This window comes from Ruditapes philippinarum, unplaced genomic scaffold, assembly GCF_026571515.1.
Source record: "Ruditapes philippinarum isolate M1 unplaced genomic scaffold, ASM2657151v2 ctg3551_1_1_1_1, whole genome shotgun sequence".
Lineage (NCBI taxonomy): Eukaryota > Metazoa > Mollusca > Bivalvia > Venerida > Veneridae > Ruditapes > Ruditapes philippinarum.
The window spans coordinates 102570-128640 of record NW_026856213.1 but is presented as its reverse complement, the minus strand read 5'-3'; the positions used below and the strand labels follow the sequence as shown (position 1 = coordinate 128640).

Genomic DNA, 26071 nt, shown 5'->3' with positions numbered 1-26071 from the left:
CTTTTGTTAAACTTGTATGCATAGATAATAGACTATCCAATTTTTAATACAATGTTGTTGTATAAATAAGTGAGATTACTTAACTTCTTAATATGCAACAAATATTTCATCAAAATAAGCATGTTTCTCACGAAATTATTATTTTCAAGCATAGAAAGTTCGTTTTACTATTTTGCAATATGTAATAATAGTTTATTTTGTAAGCAAAAATGATACATTGACGGGAATCCCACTGAGGTGTTCTGACATGAAGGGACTGGAAATATTTTATACTATTAGATGTAAACCTTGACCCGTAATTTGTGATCATTTCTTCAGTCTGCTTTGTTTTACCAGATTTGTTTTTATTGTGCAAACTGACCCAAAAATGAAAAGTATTGCAACGCTTTTTACACATATCAGGTTAAGAATCACGCAAAAATATCGATATTCAAATAATTCTGTGTTTATAATAATTATCATCCTTTGCAAATCTATCAATTTTAAGTGTTTTATTTGAGGTTTGGAAAAATTTCAAGTTTCAGTTGTTTTTTTAAGTTTTTGACATCGGTGGAGTTCCTTTAAAACCTAACATCTGTGAACGCATAATGGCGTAGGAATATATTTCACAACAACCAGCTCATTTGCATATTGTTCAAATTGAAATATATGTTTAATGAGAAACGTGACAAAAACTACATGTTAGTATTAAAACTTCTGGGAGTGCATTAGTACAGTGACTTTTCTTTTAGAAATTCGTGTTGACAATTGAGGTTCATTTGAAAAGAAGGTTTAAATTATATGCTTTTAAATATCGACAAAATAGTATGAAAATTATACAAGTTGCCATCAACTGGTCAAGAACAAATAATGACATTATTATAGTTACAAGAGTCTAAATTTTATACATTTTTAACTAACACCTTTCATATACTATAACTATTACAAATTGTTCAAAAGAAATCAGCAACCTGTATTACGAATTAATAATGGCGTAAATTGTTCTTGACGACATGTTTATAAAAAAAAACACTGCAATTTAGTTTTAAGTATAGTGTCATTTTGGTTTAACTTTTCATTACATTTACAAATAATGACATCTGAATCGAGAAATATTCTCTATAGACAAAAACGCAATAAAAGAAGTACGTGTTTAAAAATTCTTGTTTACACTGAATAATGTTGTATTTGGAGAATCTTGATACATTTTGGCTTACACAATGGAATGTATATTGTAGTTCTCTAATCTAAATTGTGTTCAGTGTTGTCCAGACGGTATCTTTATTGGGTCATATTTTTTCATTTTGCAAGGGACATGTTCACTGTTTTAGGGCATGTTTTACCAAGGTAAGTTATTGAGATCAACATTTCCTCCACAGAGTATCACACCGACATTCTTCAGATCTGAACTCATTTCCCGGAGCCTCGTTGACATAGCAGCAGCAATCGCGGCACCTGATGCGCCTTCAATAACAACCTGAAAGTAAAAAAAATGGCATGAATCCTTTCATACTCACAAACAAAAACTTGGAAACATTTAATCATAACACAGCAATGCAAAACAAAAGATATATTTGAATGAGCATGGGTCACTGGCATGTAGCACATTGGACGTGGTGGCCTTAAGTTCATGCAGAAAATGATATTTGGTCTGAGGCTTCTCAAGTCACGACAAATTGTCCTCGTGTAAAAACGGAACTGATAACTTTTAGAAAGCAAGACTTAAAGTTGATTGATCTTTTAAAAGGTACATTAGGTCTAAGAAATGGTAATATTTTATTTTTTTTCAAAATAATTTTAATTTTGGTGTCATGTAAGTTTTCAAAAAGTTAAACATTAGCGATATAGCTTATACATCATTTTCTTCTTTTGTGTGTTGCCAATAAGTGCATTTTTAGTGATTTAGTACTTCAGAGCGAATAAAACTTGTTGTCGCAAATAAGTAACTTTTAGAATAAAAAGAATACAAAAACTAGAAATGTGTCCATCTGATGACTCAATGAAACGGTTTTTACTAAGTCAAGGGAAATACCTCTACAAAAACTGGATAAATCCACAAGCGAAACCCCAGGTGCAAAACTAAATATGCTGAGCAACCTTCCCATAAGGTTGAATGACTCAACGTCAAATCCTTTTTGAGTAACATGCGACACAAGTTGAAAATTGCAAAATTTTACTTAGTCAAGGGCTATAACTCTCAAAATACTAAAAATATCCAGACGAAAATACCCAGGTGCACAACTACACATGGTGATCAACATTTCTGTAAAGTTTCATTACTCTATGTCAAATCACTTTTGAGTTACAGGCCACACAAGTTGAAAATTGCAAAATTTTTACTAAGTCAAGGGCAATTACTCTAAAAATACTAAAAACATCCAGACGAAAATACCCAGGTGCACAACCACACATGCTGATCAACATTCCTGTAAAGTTTCATGACACTAGGTCAAATACTTTTTGAGTAACGTGCGACACAAAAGAGAACGGACGGACGGAAGGAAGGACGAAAGGACGGACGGACGGAAGGACGGACGGACGGACAAGGGTAAATCTAAATGCCCGCCACTAAAGTGGGGGCACAAAAACAGTCAGTTGTTTTTATTTTCGTTAGGTCCGTTATTAATATAATAGCTTTCAGAAATTCCTTTTCCGGTAGCAGGTGCCTGGTTATTAAATCTCGGCGTTCTTTAAGCTTTCTACGTACGTTATATTTTGCTTTGTATTAATATTTTGTAGTTGGTTGTTTCTGATCGAACACATGATAGAAAATAATTTAATGAGTAAAAACATTATAAAGAAAAAAAGGAAAACACAAAATATACAAACTTTCATTCTTTCAAAGGCAAACTTCATTCCTTTGATTATATCATCATTTGTCTGTGAATGAAAATAACGATTTATGATTTAAGAACATAAAACACCTTAGGAAACGTTCTAAGGTTACGTGAAATATGAAATTAATGTCAAATTGCATTTTATTGTGAAAATTGTTTCAAATGATTTAAAAATGAAACAAAGCAACACAACTTTCAAATTAAACCTTTTGTTCATTTGAAAGGAAATGTTATTAATTAGATTGTTATATTAAAGTAACCAATCGGTTTTATTTTTAAGTTTAATTCATGAAAAGGGTTGATTTAATCTTTCTTTCTCTCAATTCGATTTGGATGTAGGGATTTCTTTTACTTATTAGTAGTATTGTATATACACAAAAGGTTGTTGGCATTTTATAAATAAATATATAAGATATTCACAATAGACTTGAAAAACTTGTTCAGTATCAAATTTAATATTCATATTTTAACGGACAAATAATTCTGAAAACCATGTTTTGGGCTAGATAATCCCAACGACGTTTTTCCTTATTATTTCCTGTTAAACTAGTTGCCTCTTTTCTTAAAAATTCAGTTTAAGGTGCATGGATTCACTTAAAGCATTTTTGCAGAATTATGGTCCTTTTTCTATGTTTCTTTTCTTTACCATCCTCAATGAAAATGGTGGGGCGCACTGTTCGCCGAATTCATTACCGTTATTTCAGTGAAACATTTAAACTATTCTAGTAACCTTCCGTGAGGTTACTGGATACTTTTCTCTACATTGGAATAAAATACAAACTTTAAGACGATTTTAACACACGTCGACCCTTCGAAATAAGTAATGATTGGCTTCAAAGTTAGAAAATTTCAGGAACCTACAGTATTCGGCAGTCAAGTGTCGTTGTGTATTTTTATCCCTTCGGCAAGAGTATCCACAAAACATGGAGGATTGGACCAGAGCCTCATACCTATTTTGAATAAACTGAACGTTGTGGTAAAGATCACCAAGAAATATTAACATTTACGGGTCGCAACTCCAATAATATTATGTTTTAAAATAAGTCAATTTGTTGGACATTTAAGTTTACTGAAAAATGTATTCGGACACCTGTACAATAATTACGGTCATTGCACGTGCAGTGTAAGATACAATATATTTTTATTCCTAGGTGAATCTGATCTATAGTTTTAAGATAATGACAAGGCCATCAAGAAACCTGGCTTAAGACAAATATTCAATGGTCTTTCATTTTATTAGGAACTTTTGATTAAAAAAAAATAGATAAATACAGAATCCCTAAAGAATGCCCAACACGGCAAAATTGAAAATGTTGCAGGCTCGGTTTGATTGAGCCTGTTCAAGTCACAGAGAAAGAAAGTGACGTCTTTGCTATATGTTATGAAATATTCTTAGTGTATCACCTGCTCTCAAACATTTTTCGAGTTCTTTCCCATCTGGTTCGACAACGAAAACTGTTAAAGAAATTTAATTGACATTAGGCATGAAATAGTTTATTACGGGGATAAGAATTATAAGCTTCTAAATACAATATTTCAGTATACTACTGCTGTGATCGGTACGTGTAAAGGTGTTTATTATAAGAAGTTAGTTTTTAAAACCCTAGAAAGAAATAAAAATAACATCTAAGAATTCAAAATTGCAAACATAAATATAACATTACAGAGATGAGGTAAGACAACATCACGGTGCCTGTACCACGTGACACTTTGTGATGTGGGGTGAGGTAGCAGAAAACCAATAGTCAAATCGGTCAAGTATTTATTTTCTTATAATGTTATTTTTTTTAAAGTTCATCATTTTTGAGGTATAAAGTGTAGAGGCCGCTTATTCAAGTGAGTAATTCATAAATGATATAGATTTTGGTGAGCGTGAACTTCTGATTGTCCAAACACGTAGTCTCACTTCGTGGAAAAAATATTGTTTTTTTACCCCCCCCCCCCCCAAAAAAAAAAAAAAAAAAAACATTTAAAAGTGACATTATGCCCAGCAGATTGTAAATAGTAAGAACACAGATCACAGATAAAAATAAAAGTTATTTTGCATGTTGCCATAATTATGTTCAATAAGATATTTTGCTTCACAAAAGTTATCAATAGTAAGCTTGACACATTGACATTTCTATTTGTTTTGTATCAGTTAATTTCAAATGATAAAAGATTGGGGCAGTCTTTTTACACATAAGCCATCATTTTTATATATTTTTCAATATCAATTATTGGTCAATCACCATTGAAAAAGTCAACCTTTTTATTTACATCGCTAATTCCGCTCAACGAACAACCAAAAATGAGCATAATGTCACTTTAAGTATAGCTTATTGACTTGAATGAGCAGGCTGTTCAATTTATCCCATTATTTCAATGCAATTTTAAGAAAGCAATTGATTCAATGTAATTTAAAGCAAGTCTATAATTATCTACTCCACAAAGTTTTCAACCTCAAACGAATACGAATATAATGGGATAACTCCTTGATGAAGAGGGGGTTTAACACATCAAAACGTGGGAGGTTGAAAACTGTGTTGAGTAGATTATTTCAGATTAATTGTTTTCAGGATGATTATCAAGAAAATCTTAATAAGACCGACTTTTTTTATCGAATTATGCAAATCTGGTATAGGCACCGTGAATGTTAAATAGTGAAATAGCTGTCATACTGCATTTGATACAGGCATTAAAAGTTTAATTCATCGAAATAAAATACTTCTTCACTGCTAATTTGATATTGATAAAAATGAAGATCGTTTTTGTAGAAATTATGTTGCCTGGTGTGGTTGTTGTTACTGGTGATGATGACGATAATGATGATGATTACTTTTAATGTTTGGTTTAATAGCCTTAGCTGCAATCGTGATGCCAGCTGTCATGCCACCTTTACTAGCCGGTATGAGAATAGCATCAAGGTTAGGAACGTCTTCTAAAAACTCTAATGCGATACTCCCCTGAAATATAAAAGCTTTCTTTGTAAAAAGATTTAGTTCCAAATAATAAAATAAAAACCTGTTTCTCTATAAGAAGATTTAGTTCCAAATTATAAAATAAAAACCTGTTTCTTTATAAAAAGATTTAGTTCAAAATAATAAAATAAAAACCAGTTTCTTTGTAAGAAGGTTTACTTCCAAATTTAAAAAAAAAACTGAAGGATCAGGATCTGGTGATAAAAAGAATATTGCATTCATTGTAATATAATGTTAACTTTAAAAACTCGTCCAAGATATACATTATAAGGCATATAAGAAGATAGAGTAAGGAAAGATTTTCAAAACGTATTAAGCACACAGTTACAACGGTAACACGTTAGTGACATTTTATTACTATATTTCGTAGCCACGTCATAGTTAGGTCGTCTGAACTAAAATATATCTCTTGGGAACGAAATGATTATGTCGAGGAAACGACATACTATCTCGTGGTCACGAAATTAATGAGGGAGTCCACGTGTCACTTCTGTGTCACCGTAGGTAACGTGCGGTTCTTCAGTAAATAAAATGAAAACAGTATGTTTAGTTAAGAAGGATGTCACTGATTTACACATTGGACTTTTGTGTAAAAAAAAATGAGAGTAATTAGATGGAGACCTTTCGACTTCATTGTGAATTAACGTTTTAAACATACAAATACATTAAAGGGATACTCAGGTAAAAAAATGACAAAAATATCAAAATGATTTAAGGTACTCAAATCATGCTAAAATGACATTTTCTAAAATACCAGCATGAAATTCTGGTTAAATTCTATTTATTTAGGGTTTGAAGCGTAAATATACCTAGATGTATTAAACGAAATTTAGACGCCGACAGAATCACTGAATAGCTTTAAAACAAGCCATGTGATTTGAACAAAATCTGAAAGTTACAATAACAGATTTTGTGGATATTGAAAGATTGAAACAAGTCTAAGTCACTCATTTGATATGTTCTTTAACGTTTCCATAGTTCATTGATATCTTAACGCTCTAACCTGACCTACGCAGGTCAAGTTAGAAAACCAGCGTTTTATTCTTTATAAGGAGAACAGTTTTGTTCCTATGACTGCCTAGTTTATTTATTTTGAGGACATTGACAATTAATGAATGAAAAAAATCAAAACGAAGAAATGGAAATTGTGCCTGTGTCTCCCTTTAATTCACGATTTCAACTTCATGAAATCACGATTTCAAGAATTCACGATTTCAACTTCACAAGTTAAACTCCGTGAACTCATGTTTTAGTCGTCATTAATTCATGTGTTGAAGTTCATAATTTCAACTTCATAACGAAGTTAAAATCTTGAAGTTCAAAACTTAAATTCATGAAGTTGTCGTGAATTCTTGAAGATGTAATCGTGAAATCGCTAAGTTGCAATCGAGAATTCACGGTGTAAAGATTGTGAATTCACGAAAATGAAATCGGGAATTCATGAAATTGAAAGGTCCCCATTTGTCTTTCGCAAATAACCGTTCTTATGTATTTCATATTCAATTTTGTTGAATGATCTTTGAGGTACCCTATAATACAAAATATGCTATGCTCAAATTTTATATTGGAAAATATTGATAACTGCTACACAGTCTCTTTGTAAATAAAACAACCTGTTTTTTCTACTTCATACAAAGTAAATATGCTATGTTTTAAATTCTACACACTATAGTCGGTCACAATGTGAATATGTCATTAAAAAGCTAGCCTTTTTTTAAGGAAAACGACCGACTTTACTTGACCTGATACAGGGAATGCAGCTTCCCAGATATAGTTTATTCATTCTTTTATTGAATTAGACATATTCAGTAAAAATTTCATAGATTTTAATTATTTTGTTTCGCGATTGAAATATTTTACTAAAGGATGAGCATCTTATATCTTTTTAACTAAAGGATGAGCATCTTATATCTTTAACTATTCATCACTCACCTGTCCTGCAATGATGTCATAATGGTCTGCTGATGGAATGATTTCGTAGTTATTCTCTTCCGCAAAGCGCTTGGAAGTTTCTTCCCTGTATTATACATGGTACATAAATTGTCCAAAAATTACATACATTAACGTATTTATATATATATTAGAAAAATACATCAACAGGTTACTTATATAAAATAAAAGTTTTTTTTCAATAATGTAAATATTATCATGCTTATTCACCTGTCTTATCTTTTTTTTAAATATTTTCAGAACAAATGCATCTTATATATGTTTATCTTTAATGTCTTTTTATAACATTTGATAAATATAATGCACCAATAATATTAAGAAAAATATCCCAGGAAACCTCGAAGTTAGCGTCGGTTCGCACAGGATGACATCTGCTCCGTAACTTTTAATCGCACGTATTTTTACGACTGGTGTATCCTTTGGTGTAACTATAGTGCACTTTAGTCCCCGCATTTTTGCCACCCATGCTAATGCTAGGCCATGATTACCACTACTATCCGTAGTCTATAATGATTAAAGGTAAAAAATTGCTTAACAAAACGGTATATTTTATTATATTCTCATATCATAAAATTCAATGTAAAATATTGATGGATTTTATATTCCGTATTTTCCCAGTAACAAAATTAATTTTCGCTGCAGTGAAACATATTTTATGGAATTTTACTGGTATAATACCGGATTACTTTCTTTTAAACTGATAGATGAATGATGAGAGTTGTTTAGCATGATATAAAGTGATCTTTTATCTATAAACATGGGACTTTTATCTTAACTGGTGGTGGGAAAATTATCATATTTATTTCCATACCACTCGATGAAAATAAATTCCGTATGAATAGAAATAGAAAAAGAAAAATTGAATATCATCTCTATAATTATATTAATATGAATAAAACAATGATGTTACTCTCATGGCAAAAGAAATGTAAATAAAAAGGTTTACTTAGTAATTAAATTAATACATAGTTTCAGTTAATTGTTGAAATGACAGGTCAAATTTCGAATTTACTAAGAAAATTGGCGTAACTCTATTTACCTTTACCTAAAAACATACAACGCAATATGCACTTGACTTACCACGCCCTTAATATGGTCCTTTGATCCCTCTAACTTAAATATCTAAAAAGCAAATAATATCATACTGAGATCGAACATTGACAAATTAACCCTGAAGTCAGTCGTTATAATATGAAAGCAAAGATCAAAAAAGGCAGAGCGACGTTCATAGAACACAGATTTCAACAAATTCAGCCGCACAGAGGCATCGCAACGAGCAAAAAAAGAGGAAAAGGACATAAAGGGTGGGACATTGAACTGGCCTGTCAATCAATGATTATGATCAGGAAATCCATTAATTCCTGAACGACGTGATTAAAATGGTTTGAAAAGGTAATACAAGAACTTGGGTTGGACAAGGAATTTAAAAAATGGGGATTGTGATATAAAAAGGAAGAAGATGGAATGGACATAACCATAGACGATAAACTACATAGCATAGTGAACAAAATGTTAAATCACAAAACCGGTCGTACTAGATACTGCAGAGACCGCAAAAAAAAACAATACAAACCTCATGAATTGTTTAAAAATTGTTTTGTGTTGGTTATCTTATAGTTAAGATGTTATAAAAAAAATAATATTTTGTTTAGCAAATAATACAGCTAAAAGCAACAAATTGACGGACTGCTAATTCCACATGAACTCTGGATCAGCTAGGAGGGACAAAATTGATTACCATACATGTAATTCTTAATGTCAATAAGAAAAAAGATCGGACCAAAGACCAATAAACCCTCTAAAGACCGCACATAGACAAACAACGACCTCTTAAATTGTTAAAAAATGTGCATTGTATTGATTGTCTTCAAATGAAGATGTTGTTAAGAAAATGGAACCTGGACTTTGTCATACAACTCTGAACGCTTTAAAAGTGGAATCATCACACAACCTTTTACTCTTGGTCAAAACGTTGTATCGACTCACAAAACTGTAATGTATCGTCTCACGGCTCTGTGAGCTTGAAACGTAGAAACATCGCTTGAAATCATTCTATTTTTTGTGGTAGCTGGTTTCCGCGGACGTCGCTTTCCTTAGTTGATCTTCACTTTTATATTCTAAATGTTAGCCGTTTACAATAAAGAATACATAAATTACATTGTTTTGATACTGATATACATGTGATAAAAGAGTACCGAAGTTTATTATGCAATAAACTATACAGAAGTACAATTTTGAATTTCTATTTAAATCTCGTTTTGTCATATGGAGTTTAAAATGGATTCATCCAACTATACAGTTATAATATAAGGACTAACCGACTCAGTAAAACTGACATTTACTGTTGTTGGATTGTCTTGAAATTTATACATAAAATGAATAAATAAAATGAAACGTACAGCATTCAGGGCTCCTCTAACTTTAAAACTACCAGTCTTCTGTAGGTTTTCCGCTTTGAAATAAAACTTTCTTCCCGCCCCATATTCTCGGTCAAAAGTCTCTGAAGTTAGTACAGGCGTGCGGTGGATATGTGGACGAATGCGGTTGTGAGCATCTATAATATCATTTATGGTCACTGGGAAAATGTCAACTGGCATACTGGCAAATAGATAAACAATCAAACGTGTCCCATTATTACAAACATTTCTTTGATATACTAGACTAAAAAACATATATATTACAAAATTAAGGAGAGAAATGTATCTTAATCGTCAAACAATGGAAATGGCCCTAACAAAGATGGTGTGAGGATTTTGCTCCCTAATACTGCTTCATTTCTGCGTGATGGTTCGCCCTTCTGTAAATTTTCAAAATATATATCATTTATTGAAATCAATAGCAAAATACAACTGAGCTGCCAACAGTACAGACTCTGTACAAACTGGTTGGATTTGTAAATTGGCCTGACTTGATAATGGTGCCGAATGCTTATCAATTTCGGCCCCAGCAGTGTATGGGCAAGTATGTTGAGATATCTTTTGCTGCTAGATTTGGAACATTTCCTTATTTTGTAATACCTTGAGACAGAGATTTGAAAATTTTAAAGTGTTAATGTTTCGCTTCAGCGGAATCGACATAACAAATCAATTAAATTGCCATACACTCGTAATTAAACAATTTGACCTTAATGCCGTCCCTTTTTGTCTCTTTCGTTAAAACGATATACCAAAACGTGTAGATTTAGTTTTTTGCTTTGTCGCATTTACCAATGTCCTTATTTAGCTACTATACTAATTAGCAAGGTTTAGTTTAATGTTAAAGAGAATAATAAACACCTTTTTAAATGCTTATCTTTTGCATGTCGTAGTCTCTAGATTTTATATATGTATGCTTTAAAGAAAATTGGAATCATTTTAGGTATTTTATTATGATAATATTAGAAATTATTTTTGCATCAATGATATTATAGAAAAGACAGCAAACCATATTTGATGCTTTACATTTCTTTTCTCTAAAATAGATCAAAAATATTCTTCAAAATCTAAAAGAATATTTTGAACACAATTATATCCCTTTTACAGCTCTCGGTTTTTTATACTGTACAATTTTACTGCAAAAAGTATACTAAAATGACTTAATTAACCTTCTCACATCACTTTGCTACGTTTTCTACATTTACAAAATATCATACAAGTCGAAAAAATTTAACTTAAAAAGAGAAAGTATTTTAGATATATGCGTTACCATAAATAAGATGTTGTTCTTTGCAAACTATGGTCGAAGGTAACCTATTATAATTATTTTATCAAAATAACCACTGATTTCTATTATAGAAACTTGCCTAGAAATATGCTTTTCAAACAATGAGCGACTCGCCTGAAATGAGTTAGTTAAAGCTATAAGCGACAAGCCAAGAAGATATATATCAAAGCAACGGACGACTCGTCGCCCTTCAAAGAAATTAGCTAAAGAGACTTTAAGTTCTGTTGTTGAAGAATGTAAATGACTCGTAACCGTGAAGAGTTTTAGAGGCAAGTAACAACTCGCACAGAATATGTTAGCTAAAACAATGATCAAAATCGCACAACAGATTGTTAAGGAAGATTTGATTTAAGCAATTAATAACTCGCAGATCACTCAATAACTTTTCGAATGTACCAGAATTCGATAATTTTAGCCTTTAAACTAGAACCAAGTTATGTATTTTTGATTTTATTGTTGCATCTATATTAAATTTTATTTAAATGTATTTATTTTGTGACACTGTGCATTCTTTACACATTTTAATGAATAAATTTATCTATGTATCAACAATACGGTTTTGAAGTTTGGGGTATAGGTAGATGAAATAACACATCCGGTTTTTTGTATGTCTATATTAAACTTGGTTGAGTGCCTGTAATGAAAGAGCTGTAAAATATTGGTTAAAAATAACAAAAAATAATGACTTGCCTACTAGTGATCTATGTTGCAATATTAATACTGCTTGTTGAGTCAGGATAACAAATTACATTTTAGATCATTCTGGTTTTCCAAACATTACCAAGAATAAAATTAAAATACATGTATATATAATTACAAATCATAAATTATGGCAACAATTATACTTTTTTATTTACTGTTTCCAAAAACATTGTAATTATAATAATATATGCGGCTTTTAATATTTGTTGATATATTAAACATTACTTAATTTAAATCGGCACGATATACAATATCAAGGGTGTCTATAGGACGGCTATAACCAATGCCGCAGTACTTTTTTTAACCTTTGACCGATCTTTAAATATGACCGTGACCTTTGGAAGAAGCAATCAGGTTTTGAGCTTTGTGCATCATCTTAATATTATAAGCATTTATGCCAAGTTATTTCATAAACTTCCAGTAAGTAAATATGAATGGATCGGAAACAACGGCTGGATTTTTTTCTATTTGACCTTTAAGTGCGAATTTGACCTTGAGATAGTTACCTGTAAATCGAAATATAATGGTGATTATTTGCACCGATGTATTTTAAAGATTGTCTAGTAGCTAAAACATTATGGGGCGGACAAAAAATGAAGAGAGTTTCTATAAATTATATTTGACCATTATGGTTGACCTTGACCTTCATGTGTGTAACCTGGATGTTGCGTCTCATTATGGTGATCATTTTGTGCCAAGCAATTTCAGCAGTTTCAAAGTTTAAAAGCGCTGCTTTGAATTCGGAACAGACTTATTGAAATTTAGCGATTCATTATCAAAAATTAAAAAAGAAAAGAGTAACCCACAATATAGAGCCTGGTATAAACCTGGTATGTGCATGCTGGCCTGGCTCTATACTGGTCACAAACACGAAAAATCTGAGATTTTTTTTTCAAAGTTTTAGAGTTTAAACTATGTTTTGTATCTACATAGATTATTCACTCTTTTCGTGACTTTAGAAAGAAAACTATTTCATCAAAACCTTTAGATAACATCATATAATTTCATATAAAGTCAGCATATTGTTAAAAGTTCTTTCAATATTTATAACAATTTTACATAAACGACCTAGTAATAAATGTATTTTTATTTCATTTTACGGTGTACCATTTAGAAACGTCAGGGAGATTTTTTTTATAGTTTAATCATTAATTTCCGGTGTAATAAAAAGTTATATGCTAATGGTTGACTCAACATTATAATTATATCATATTATATTTTTTCACACAAATGATCAGTACAAAAGAAATAAAAAAACAAAACAAAAAAAGCATCAGTGGTCAAAGATGACCAGAAAAATTACCAAAAAAAGGTTAACACTACAAAGATCTGTTTACGATGTAAAAAAATTTTTTTAATTTATTTTTATAATAGTGTACAAACTACAATGCTTGTTTTTAGTGTTTTCCATTTGTATTGTTTACGTTTTTAGGTTAGTCCTCATTAAAAAACATAGACGACTTACATACTACGGAAATTTTTAGGCACTTATGGTGTTCTGAAGAAATAAACATTTTCTAGGTTGTATCATAACCACACGGCCTCGAATAATTTCATGTGTACAAAAAATCTAATTAAAAAAATTGAATTACGCAATATTCAATATGAGTAAAGTCCAGAGAGTGGTGTGGTCTTTACCTTGCAAAGATGACGGACAAAAAGACTGAAAGCTTATTAATTGTTATTGTAGTAGATTCGTAAACTGTGTACCATAATTTTCTTTTATAATGTAAAATATATTATATCAGCCACGGTAACTTAGCGATGAACATGTATTTGTTTTTGCCAATTGACCAATTAAATATTATTGGGTTTACGATCTCTTTTCAATTACTATATACTTCTACATGTTCTATCCGCCCGCTAAACTTAATATGAAATGCGCAGCGATCTCGGTGAAGTGCATTTATAAAGGGAAGTTACCGCTGCGAGGAGATTTGTAATACAGGGGTCGCTAGTTTCATGCTTTTTAAGTGATTTTAAGTATTTTTTACTGATTTTGCCGCATAACGTCGCGCATTCTCCTTTGTGACGTCATCACAACATGACGTCACATCATCAATTTTGAAAATATAGTTCTGTTAAATTTCTCTAATTTTGTTACATTTTTAACATGATGTATGGTGACATCGACTTTCTTTTCCTAAATAAGCAAAATTTACGTATGACGGCATTTATTTCTGCCTGTTATTCCATTTAGTTATGATTTTCTTTTCATCCGCATTCAGATATAGTCCGGCTATAGTGAAAATTATATTTTATAAATTTCACTAGTGATTTATCAGAATATAATCATCTGATATATTACAATAAAACACTGGAAAGCATGAAATAAACAAATCACATTGTTTATTGTTGTTATTGTTTTGTCAGATGTGAGAAGTTCGAAAATGATTATATCTGTGAATTATACCTTTGAGTAAAGAGATTCTGCAAAAAAGAATTTAAAAAAAAAATAACTAGCGATTTCGAAATATAAGGATCGACATCGCTATATATGCAGCACCTTGACACAAGGTATACATGTTCCTACTTTTAATAATCTATATTTATTACAAAATTACTATTTATGATAAACTTATAAATAAAATATTGTAGAATATTGATAATTGATAAAATCAAATGCGTATTTTCAGTTATTTTTTACAGCAGTGAAACATATTTTCCGTATTTTCACTGGTGTGTTGCTGGACTACTTTATTCTAAATTCAGCAAATACTCAAACTTTAACGGGAATCTTTCAAATTGCAATTTAAAAGAAACAACATTAGAAAATGCATTTAATAAACAGAAACTTAAAGTTCTTGTATTAATACAGGATTATATTCATTTTGTGGTATGAAAAAAAATCACATTTCACTCGTGGTTACCGCCACTCATGTAATATTGATTTTCATACCACTTGATGAAAATATATAACTTGAATATACGCTATGACTAAAAACTTATGAATAAAATATGAAGAAATTATTTTGACAAATTAAAAATGCATATTTTCATATTTTTCTTTTTTTTCGTATTTTCACTGTAAAAAAAGTATTTTTTCACTACAGTGAAACATATTTTCTGTATTTTCACTGGTGATGTGCAGGACTATTTTTTTACTTAATTCAGCAAGTAAGATAAGTCTTTCTTACCGTAAGGCGAAAATAGAGGAAAAGTATATAATAAACAGAAAATCAAAGTTTTTTTCTATAATAACGGAATTTATTTTTCTCTTGTAGTATGAAAATTAACATTTCACTCATGGCTATTAACACTGATGATAAATTTTCATACCACTCGATACAAATAAATCTCGCATTCATAGATAAAAAAAATTGAATATCCTCTTAATTAACTTTTTTGTTCAAGTTCAACGTTTCTTATTATTATTTGACAGATGTCGCATAAAATATGAATAATCAACATGTGACACATTGCAATGAATTTTTTTTTTAAAGTTTGTTTGGAATATAGTTTGCGGCTGCTGTACATAAATATTTTATTCATCAAACATTCTTTTTCTGCTTTTCACTTTTTCAGAGAGAGGAAAAAATCCCTTTAAATTATGATTATAAAATATTGAATATTTTGGTTTACGATAAACAGTTGAAATTCCAATGAAGTAAATCAAAACAATTAGAAAGACATTAGCATTATTATTATATCTCTTTTTGCAAACGCTATATACTTCTATCCGTCCCCTAAGAGAAATTTTACCTTACCTGCAGACGGAAAAGATATTCCTTGTGATTTCTTATTTCTTAATAAATCTGATTTGAAAAAAAAATATTCTTAAATGAACACTTTTGTAAAAATATCTAAACGTATAAATTTCAAAGTTGCTTGTCATGAAACTTCATCAATGCAATATGATCCGTCCATTTCCTTTTTTTAACACTTATATATGTAAATATCTATGTATATCTTCAGCATAAAGTTTGTGTACTGAACTATATATCATTTTAAGTAAATATAAATCTATAATATATATTTGTCATATTAATAATTCCCCTTGTTTGTTAAAAATAATAATACTATTACATGGGAGCCTTTGTTATACCGCCACAGTGCTTAAAACACTTTAACCAAACAAATGACGTAGCACCTGCTTACGATAATGATATTTGTGAAATGTACAATAATTTTTATCATAAAAATGATTTGTATTGATTAATAAGGAGTACTTTATGTTAAGTGAAATATTGTAGGGAAAGTATCTATAAACTACATATACTAAGGATAACTGTACAAATTGTAGTACATGTAGTTTAAATTCAGAAACACAAAATATGGTTACATTTCAAAGTCTACTTTAGATCTCATTTATGCAGTACCTTTAATTGATATACAAATTACAAAAAAAAACCCATCACAAATGAAACATATGTAACAAAAACTTGCATGACGCATTTGTAAGTTTAACTTTCCATTCCTCAATTACATGTTCATCAGCCAGATCGATATAAAGTTATCATTTTCATTTTTCATGCCAATTTTTTAACCAAGGAAGGCAACTGCATATTCGATTGCTGTAGGTTGTTTCCCATATTCAAAGTTTTACGTAAAGAGGCATCTGACAATAAAAAAACAAATATCAAGAAAATGAAATAGACAACTTTATTGTTCTTTCTCTATGTCGCTTCTATACTTCATGTTTACCTATATTGCTATATATTTTGTTTTAAGATGCCAAAAAAGTACACTGAAGATGACCTGATGAAAGCTATTTCCGCACTTAAAATTAAGCAATAAACACTATCAAATGCTGCAAGGAAGTTTAATATAAATTCTCCAGAACAACCATTCCTGAATGACATCAGAACCAAAAAGGGCTTAAGCTAACAAAAGAGGAGAAAGATGGGCTGGTAATTTATGTGCTTTACTTGGCTGGACAATGTTTTCCACTCACACGAAAGACACGAAAGATAGTGCTAATTATAAGACGTTCAGGTATGTTATTTCAAACTTTCCGGCATTAATATATTCAAAAATAAGAACTGACAAAATATTTCCTCATAATACATGTCAAAACAACTCTTTCACTTTAATATTGGCAGTCTCTCTCTGTCTCACGCACGCGCGAGCGCACGCACGCACGCTTGCACGCTAGCGACAACACGGCGCACAAAAGTGTTCCAAATCAGCCACCATAGCAGTGTGATGGACATCTCCCAGTTCAACAAAGCATGCAATGTTTATTGCTTCATACTATTTATGCACCATTTAAACTGCAGGCATAGAAAAGTGCAAAGTTTGGAAAATGTGTCAGGGTTAAATCGTATACATATACATGCACAGTACGTGAACTGGAGTGCATGTCTTCGTTACCTGCACTCCAGAGCATACCCATTGATTGGCTCATTTTTTCTGGTGTTTACTTATTGTAAAGGCAGAGAAAGGGAAAGCGAACGAAATACTAGTATCATATTCAGATGCTCGTTCATTGGTTACTTTTCTGGGGTTGATATTTTGACAATAGTGAAGGTGTTATTATTTTTGACTATGATACAAAAGAAAAAGAACATCAAAACACTCGGCAATCTGATAAATACTCGGGGGCTACGCCCCTCCCCTCGTACAAATCAGCTTCGAATTTTGATGCTCTTTCTATTACTTATGTCTGCCTGCCTGTATAACAATGAGTAAAGAAATTGGAATCTTCTTTAAAAAGCTCTTATAGTTTGTTTTTTTTGATAACACCCTATTTTTACAAATCTTTTTTTTAAATCTACTGAATCAATTATTCAGATTACATTTTTACGAACAAATCCTCTAGATTTTTATTCAACTGCATTGACATTCTTTTATAATAAAAACTGTGCCAGTACTTCATTTGTGTCGATACTGTCTGGTCTGGAAAAGAGTGTTCCAGATAAGGTACTAGTAAAAAATAGGTCCAAAGTCTGGTCATGTATATCAGCAAAACGTTAAGACCAACGACCACGTGACAGCTCATTTATGCGTATCTGCTGATGGGAGTTTCATCCCGACAATGATCATCTAGAAGGGTTGCAGGCCGCCCCGCAATGCAGATTACTAAGATGGTTTTCTAGATAAAATATATATTAATTTTACATCTACCAATAAATGTTGATTTTCAGATTGTTATACGAGTATATACAAAAGTAATTTACATGTTTATCGACTTTGTTCTCAGGCCATGTTTTGTATTCTATGGTCTTATATTTCTATTTAATATCCGTGTATTAGTGACCCTTTCTACATTCATGACTTTTTAGCGCCTCTGACAGCGGGTGTATGCACACAAGCATATTTCTGTAATAGATTGTCAAAGCCTTTTTTGCCTGATTATCGGAAAGACAGGCTAGTGGTCTTACTTATGGACAATCATGAATCACATGTACCCTTTCCACTAGTAGAAATTGGCAGGAAGGAAAATATGATACTTGTTGGGCTACCATCCCTTACTACGCACTGTTTACAGCTCTAGGAATGTAAAGATAATAGGGTCATCATAAGATAAGGTGACATACTTGCATCAAGTGTTGGTTTTGCCCGACCTGGCCGCAGTATAGATAAGTCTCGGTTACCGATTTTATTAAGCTATGCCACCGATCAAACTGCGCTGAGCTCTCTGAAGGAGGCATTTAGATGGGCTGGTATAATGCCAGTCAATCCTGAAGTAATTGACGCTGGTACCACCAACCTTCACTGTTGAAAAACGTGGAACAAATAAGCCCACAAGAACACGAGACATGCTGTCAGTTCACCGGAGAAAATCTACTGATGAAAGAGGTATGGTTCCGGCATGGCTGACAGAGGTTTTTAATCTCACCACCAGCAAAACCTCTATCCCAAAGGAAAAGACATAGCAAGGCAGTCACTAGCGGTATTGTGTTGTCGGGAGATGAAATATTCCAAGAACTAAAGGTAAATCAAATAAAACACTGATGCTCCTGTCAACGCACTGTGCATGTACGCTCGTATACGCATACGGTTTAACTCAACAGAAGTTTTCAACAGAAAGTCGCTCAAGAGAGGCTTGGATTCAGTGTCAGAGCTGTAAATACGTGTCATACAAGAAATGTACGAATATGCCAACAATGTCTACATTTGCCACAATTGTAAATCCGATGAAGAGGTATCAAATACTTATTACTCATAACTTATTAGCTTTGTTTAAAGATCCTGTATGTTTTGTGATTGATATTGTTACTGCGTGTATACCACACTTGCAAAAAATTATATCAGTATATAATTATGCAAATAAAACAATTTTCAAACATCGAAGAATATGTAAAATGTGTACTGTAAATATTTGTGCACATTATATTTAATCAATATATTACATGCATTCATTTCTTTTTGGAAAATTTGACTTTGAATTTATAGAAAATAAATTTCTAATTACCCCCTTTATTTACATGAAATGATAAATTGGGTAATATCGTTATAAACAATGCTTATTTGAACTTACAATATTGACAAATCTTAAAATGAGCATCATATTTATGAAATAAAACCATAAAAAAATTGTGTTACAGGATCTTTATACACACACCTACATATTCATTCTATAAATATTTAGTGCATTAATGCAAGGTCTGACATAATGACAAAACTGGATATTTGTAAACATCATTTTATGATGTACAATGCAAAATACATGATATTACAAAAGTCAATTTGTAGAATATTTTAAATGATATAAAAGAAATATGTTTGTTCTTTTTTATTTTGAAGAAGGATTTCAAATTCGAAACACACTCTTAAATATTTAATACATTTAAATGCAAGTGTTTCATCGTAAAATTGAAATGTCATTTTGCACTTATTCAACCAATAGATATATCTGAAACAAAATATGTAGACTGATATGATTAAATTCGTACTTTTTTACCAAAAAAAAAGTAGTTTTACGCATTAAAATAAGGATTTCAAATTCGAAACACAATCTTAAATCTTTAATAAATTTTAATGCAAGTTTTTCATCGTAAAATTGAAATGTCATTTTAGTTTTGCACTTATTTAACCAATAGATATATTTGAAAGCATAAATATAAACAAAAATGTAGACTGATATACTGATTAAATTCGTGTTTCTTTTTACAACAAAATAAGTGTAGTTTTACGCGTTATTAAGCATTATTACTGAAATGTGGAAACAAATTTTATTCTTTAAATACGAGTATATGTTTCAAAATTTGATTCAGTATTTATTTTCTTTGGGCATTAAAGTGACATTATGCCCATCCAAGGGTATAAATGAGTGAACAAGTGAATGTCAAAATAAGTTTTCCTTTTGCCATAATTCCTTTAAATATAAAAATTTATTTCACATTAACAACAACCAACGCATTGATTCAAACGAAATTTTCATAAATATACATTAGAAGTTACCTGTAACGTTCATTTCATAAAAAGAGTGGGGCAGTCTTTTTATATTTTAGGCAGATTTATAATTTTATTTTTAACATTTTCCAATATCAACTGTTGGCCAATCGCCATTTTAACAGTCAATCTTAAAATAATAAAGTCAGTTCAGCTCAACTTGACAATGAAAATATGAGCATAATGTCACTTTAATTGCAAAAGCCTTGCCCCGAGTCCCAAATCAACTTGACCCGTCACTGAGGCTTGTTGATGCGATGCACTCAAATCTTTTATCTAGCGAGTAGAAATAATGCATCAAACTAAAGAAACCTTGTGACTTGTATTATGTACAGTAGATGGTGATCTTAACATACATACATGACGTATCTAAAAATCTGGAAACAAAGTGATCCCTCGGAAGCATTAATCACAAAAAATTACAAGAGAATTACAGACTCGGTTTGATTGAGTCTGTACATGAGGGATAATGAATACGTGCAACATCCCTCACGTCCACTAGCACCGGCTTGAGCGGTACTCAAATCTCAACACTTAATGGTGCTGGCATCAATTATCCCGAAGGACCAGAAAAATATAACAACACTGAAGTGAAGTACGGGGCAACGTTTTACAGCTGCCACACAGCACTTGACACCTGCTGATGTGAAGCATAAATATCTGGAAACAAAGTGATCCCTCGGAAGCATTAATCAGTACAAAATTACAAGCGAATTGCAGACTCGGTTTGATTGAGTCTGTACATGAGGGATAATGAATACATGCAAAGTCCCTAACGCCCCCTTAGAAAAGTCAGTAAGAAAATAAAAAACAATATAATCCAAAATTTTAAAAACGCATGAACTATCCCCAGTCTAACTTAATGAGCTCATTGGATCGAGGCTAGTCTGTGTCAAGAGACAGTGACATTTTTCAATATCGTAAAAGAATACATTTGCAATTTGCGCTATTCTTTTAATTTAAAAAACTGTAAATGTGAAATACATTTCAACCCTAGTATATTCAAATGTGTCACATTTTTTTAATTTATCAAAGTTCACGCTATGTATGTTACTGTAAAGTATCAGACTTACGAAGCACAAATCCGTACGGAAACGTATAGCGACCATCCATATATGATATATAATAAATTACCTTTTTTACAGTTTTATAGTATGTTTGTTATATGCAAATATGATTTGAGGAAAAAAATACATACATGTATTTAAAAAGATGTAATTGTTTTATGTTTTATTTTTTTCATTTTGTCAAAAAGTTAAAAGTAGTTTATCTTGCATTATAAGATAAAAACGTACGATAGACTACAAACAAATACGTATTATATATGATTTACAATATTACATGATTTAATTGCTTCCTTTACCAAATACAAATGTATTGACTTTTCTCGTGTCACACATCATATAAGACGAAATATCGCTTTAGCTTTGGGGTCTATGTTCCTATAATAACATCAAATGGTCGAATATTCCTTTTTATATAATATTTATCATGTACCATCCTCTGTACATACATTTAAAATGGTTAATTTGTCGGAAGTTATCGTTTTAAGCTCTATAAGCTCTATACATTATATATCTTACAAAAATATAATGGTTTCTATGTTAAGTAATTTACATCAGGTACTACTTCACTAGCTTATTTTATGCTAATTAACAACTAACGGAGTATGTCTTTTTTATATATTCTTTATCTTGTAACACTATCTGAAGCACAATTTTTTAAACATTCCTTAATCTTTGGAAGGCAAAAAGCCTCAATCAAATGTTTCATATATAATCTTTAAAAAAAAGCTTTCTATTGTGCGAGATTTTTCTGTCCTCATTATCAAATATAAATTGTAAAATATGTTATATCATATTTTATAATGATACAGGTATGCGAATTAAAAATCTCAATATATATAACTAATACATATAAATGAACAGAAAAATGTCACATAAATTTGAATCCAGCAATATTAACAGCATCTTGAGTAAATGATATATATTCAAGATCAAATAACAATGTAAATATTGGTCAAATATTTATCGTGTGTTAAATAAATTGTCTTAAATTCTGTTTTTAACCAACATGCACGGGCTATAGATATTACTAGATAAATATTTCAGATCAAGTAAGTTTATAAAAATTGGTAAGGTATATAGTATGTATTAAATAAATTGTCAAAAATTCTGTTTTAACTAACATATAGGGGTGGTCGCTATACGTTTCCGTAAATCCGACTGACTGATTTTTGAACTGTTTTAAAAATCTAAATTGCAAAATACCTAGTCTTTTATAAATGCTTATGACATAAATGATTGTTCATGAGGTAATAATGAAATTTAATAAAAATCGTTTTTACGGTCTGCTTCTTCAAGCTTTAATTAAAATATTAAAGGTTTTCTAACACGCTTAACAATATATCAACCATGTAGGGCAAATGCATTACATGTATTATACGATAATAATTTAAACATAAAAAACCATATCTTGTAGATTAAATAAATATCTTCATAACTCTCTCATTACGTTATATGTATATTTGTTAAATTTTTGTCAATGAAAACTGTATGAATTATATTTAATATCTAAAGGGAGCGTTTGTCAAAACAATCAAATTACATAGATCAGAACAGAACAGAACATATTCTTTATTAGAGAGGCACAGATAACAAAAAAATTACATGTCAATATTATGTAAGTTGAAGGACCAAATCTTAATAGACACAATGTAAATAGTTGTTATTGTTGTTTTATGTGTGTGATATTATATGTTGTGTGGAAGGCCACAATTAAAATAAAGATATGTTATTTTTTGGGGGGTTTCACGATGGTATATCTTCATGTGTTACCTTCTTTAAATAAAGATATGGAGGATATTAAATGAGTCTACATTCAATGCTAAATTTATTCAACGATAAGTAATGAATCTACCTATATATGAGTGTTCATCCGAGCTGTTCTACAGAAATTAAAACCTTCAACCGGAGCGACAGAGACTGGAGAATGTTTTTAAGTATAGGTTTGTGTTTGAAATTATTTTTGTCCAATAGGATTGCAGTATTTCAAATGAATCCTAACACATTCATTCGGGCGTACACACGTACACGTATTTTCCCACCTATGCGGTTCCTGTAATATCTATTTATCATTTTAGTACGAAAATTTATACTTTTTTGTTAAATGAACGAACGCTTAATTTAAATAATATTTACATGCCAGACTAAGTGACACTTTCACACTTCAATACATAGGCCCGGATAGACCTTAAAATTCGGTCTGAACTCAATGAAGTTGAAATCTCGAATTCATGAAGTTGAAATTGTGAATTCGTGAATTCTGTACACTGAAATTGTGAATTCGTGAACCCGAGAATTCAAGAAGTTGAACTGTCACTACCAGTCTTTCGTAGTTCTATCATAGAATTATGGCTTTTGTCTCGTATTTTTATTTAAACAGCAATCCGGATTGAAAACGAATTCGTTTTAAGTAGTTGGCATGTGTAGAATTCAATTAAAATCTAAATCAGAATGAAAAATTACTTTTAAAATGAAAGTTCGATATTTATTCATCGAGGCTGCTTTATCGTGAATTAGGTAGAAAGAGATTTATTTGTAAGATATTTCTTTATGTCCCTATTACCTTTCATTATCATAGAAGAAGGACAACAATAATGGAAAATAAACGCGAATCAGACCTTGCAATCCAGGTAAAATACCAAAATTTCAAACATATAATAAGACAACACTTTAACTCTGAAAGAGGTAGCTCTTGTATACCTTAATATTTTCAATTCGGAAGATACTGTTTGTTTAATGGAATAAATTTCAATTATTTCGACTGGAGATATAAACAAAGAAATCTCAAAATTAGAAAAAAATCTTACCTTTATTAATTCAACAGATAATTATTTATGCCCGATATAACACATTTTATAAGTAAGGATTTTTCTTTCTTTAACTGAAATCTTACAACTAAAAGAAACAATTTCATAAAATACTTTTATATGAAATATTGAGAAATATTGATGAAATAAAATGCATATTTTCATTTTCAGTATTTTCATGTAAGAATTTATTTTTCACTGCAGTGAAGCATATTTTCCGTATTTTCACGGGTGTCTTGTCGGACTACTTTCTTCTAATTCAGTCAATACACAAAATAAAAGGGGAAGCCTTTCAGGTGGTAGAAAATAGAAAAAAAAGTACATAATGAAAAGAAAATTTAAGATTTTTCTATAAATAGATGAATTATTTTCATGTTGTGGTATGAAAATTATCATAATTTACTCATAGCTACTGCCATTCATGAACTATAATATATAATAAACAGAAAATTCAAGTATTGTTTCTGTAATGTTTGTTATATGAAAATTAATATTTCACTCGTGGTTACCGCCACTCATGAAATATTTATTTTCATGCCTCTCGATGAAAATAAATCCTGTATTTATATAAAAAAGAAGAAAAGAAAGAAATGAAACCCATTAATGAAAAAATTGATTTGAGCCATTGTTTTTGTTATATTGAAAAATTAGTAAATAATAAAAATACATTTTTCTTTCAAGTTTTGTTTTAAATTATTATTATAAAAATATAATATTCAATATTCTTACTTTGAAACTTTATCCATAACGTAGCCACCGTCCATTTCCTTTATAAGACACTTATTTGTCTATTTATCTTTTTTCTTAAGTGTACGTTTTAAAGGAGTATCAACTTATATCGAATCTACGATATTGAGTTTCTATTATATAATTTCTTTATATTCAAAGTGATATTTCTTTTAGAAACGAACTTATACTACTTCGTAGTACAAATGTTCTTAAAACGCATTCACCAAACAAAATGACTTTGCAAACATCAAGTCAATCAATGCATGACGAGCATAGATATCAATTCTCAATAAATAAACGATTATATGATTTTTTTTAACTAAAATAAAATATATAGATGAAATTTCTATACATTGCGTATGCGTGTGTAAATACAAAAGCACAATAGGCCGTTCGATTTGTATAAGTTGTAGCAGAATGTAACAAGCGAAGTTTAATCATGCTTTCCGCCAAAAAATATTCTAACATCGGTATATATCGTTATAAATCAGTCATTTCCAGAACGTTATTTTTCATAATCTTCGGTATTCAATAATTTTTGACTGTTTATAACCGGAATTTAGTACATAGGGATACTGGTAGAGTGATTGTAAAATAATCTTATACCCAAGACTATGAAAAAAATGAAGTTCCGGAAATAACTGAATTGGTACGCTATTGGCCGATGTTAGAATTTTTGGCGGGGAGGCATTACAGTATAACTACCTTAACGCAAGCTTAAAGTGATTGCAAAGTGATAGTGTTGCTACCTCACAGTGGTTAACTATACGGTCAAGTTTGCGTTCCTTTGCTTCCATACGAGTACTCCTATCGGAGTATCAACATATTCAAGCTAAAATCTTAATGGAGGAGCAGAAAATTCTCACAGATTTGTAAGTTATTAAAAGCTTTGTTTCACGGAACATTATAATCAATCATTTATAATATTGTCATTTGTTCTGTTGATATAAGTTTGCATTAAATCGACAAAAATGAAAAGAAAATGGATAGTGTGATTCCTCAGT

General features: G+C 30.7%; 1 protein-coding gene across 1 annotated transcript; it reads right to left on the bottom strand.

Annotated features, from left to right (window-relative positions):
* Nucleotides 1-3689: 3689 nt before the first annotated feature.
* Nucleotides 3690-25279, bottom strand: LOC132745811 (probable serine racemase). Its single transcript, XM_060734794.1, has 8 exons — nt 25068-25279; nt 10126-10324; nt 8807-8848; nt 8064-8230; nt 7709-7793; nt 5635-5761; nt 4221-4271; nt 3690-3766 (listed from the first exon to the last, which is right to left on the bottom strand). The coding sequence occupies exons 1-8, from the start codon at nt 25100-25102 to the stop codon at nt 3690-3692; spliced, it is 783 nt and encodes a 260-aa protein (XP_060590777.1). The 5' UTR covers nt 25103-25279.
* Between the last annotated feature and the right edge of the window lie 792 nt (nt 25280-26071).

Bases quoted from the DNA above. Each gene is read 5' to 3' on its own strand.
- LOC132745811 (XM_060734794.1), bottom strand. From the start codon at position 25,102: ATGGACGGTGGCTACGTTATGGATAAAGTTTCAAA. The intron at 5,762-7,708 runs GTGAGTGATGAA...TTTATATTTCAG, and splicing joins ATGACATCATTGCAGGACAG to GGGAGTATCGCATTAGAGTT. The intron at 3,767-4,220 runs GTGATACACTAA...TATTCAAAATAG, and splicing joins CGAAAAATGTTTGAGAGCAG to GTATGAGGCTCTGGTCCAAT.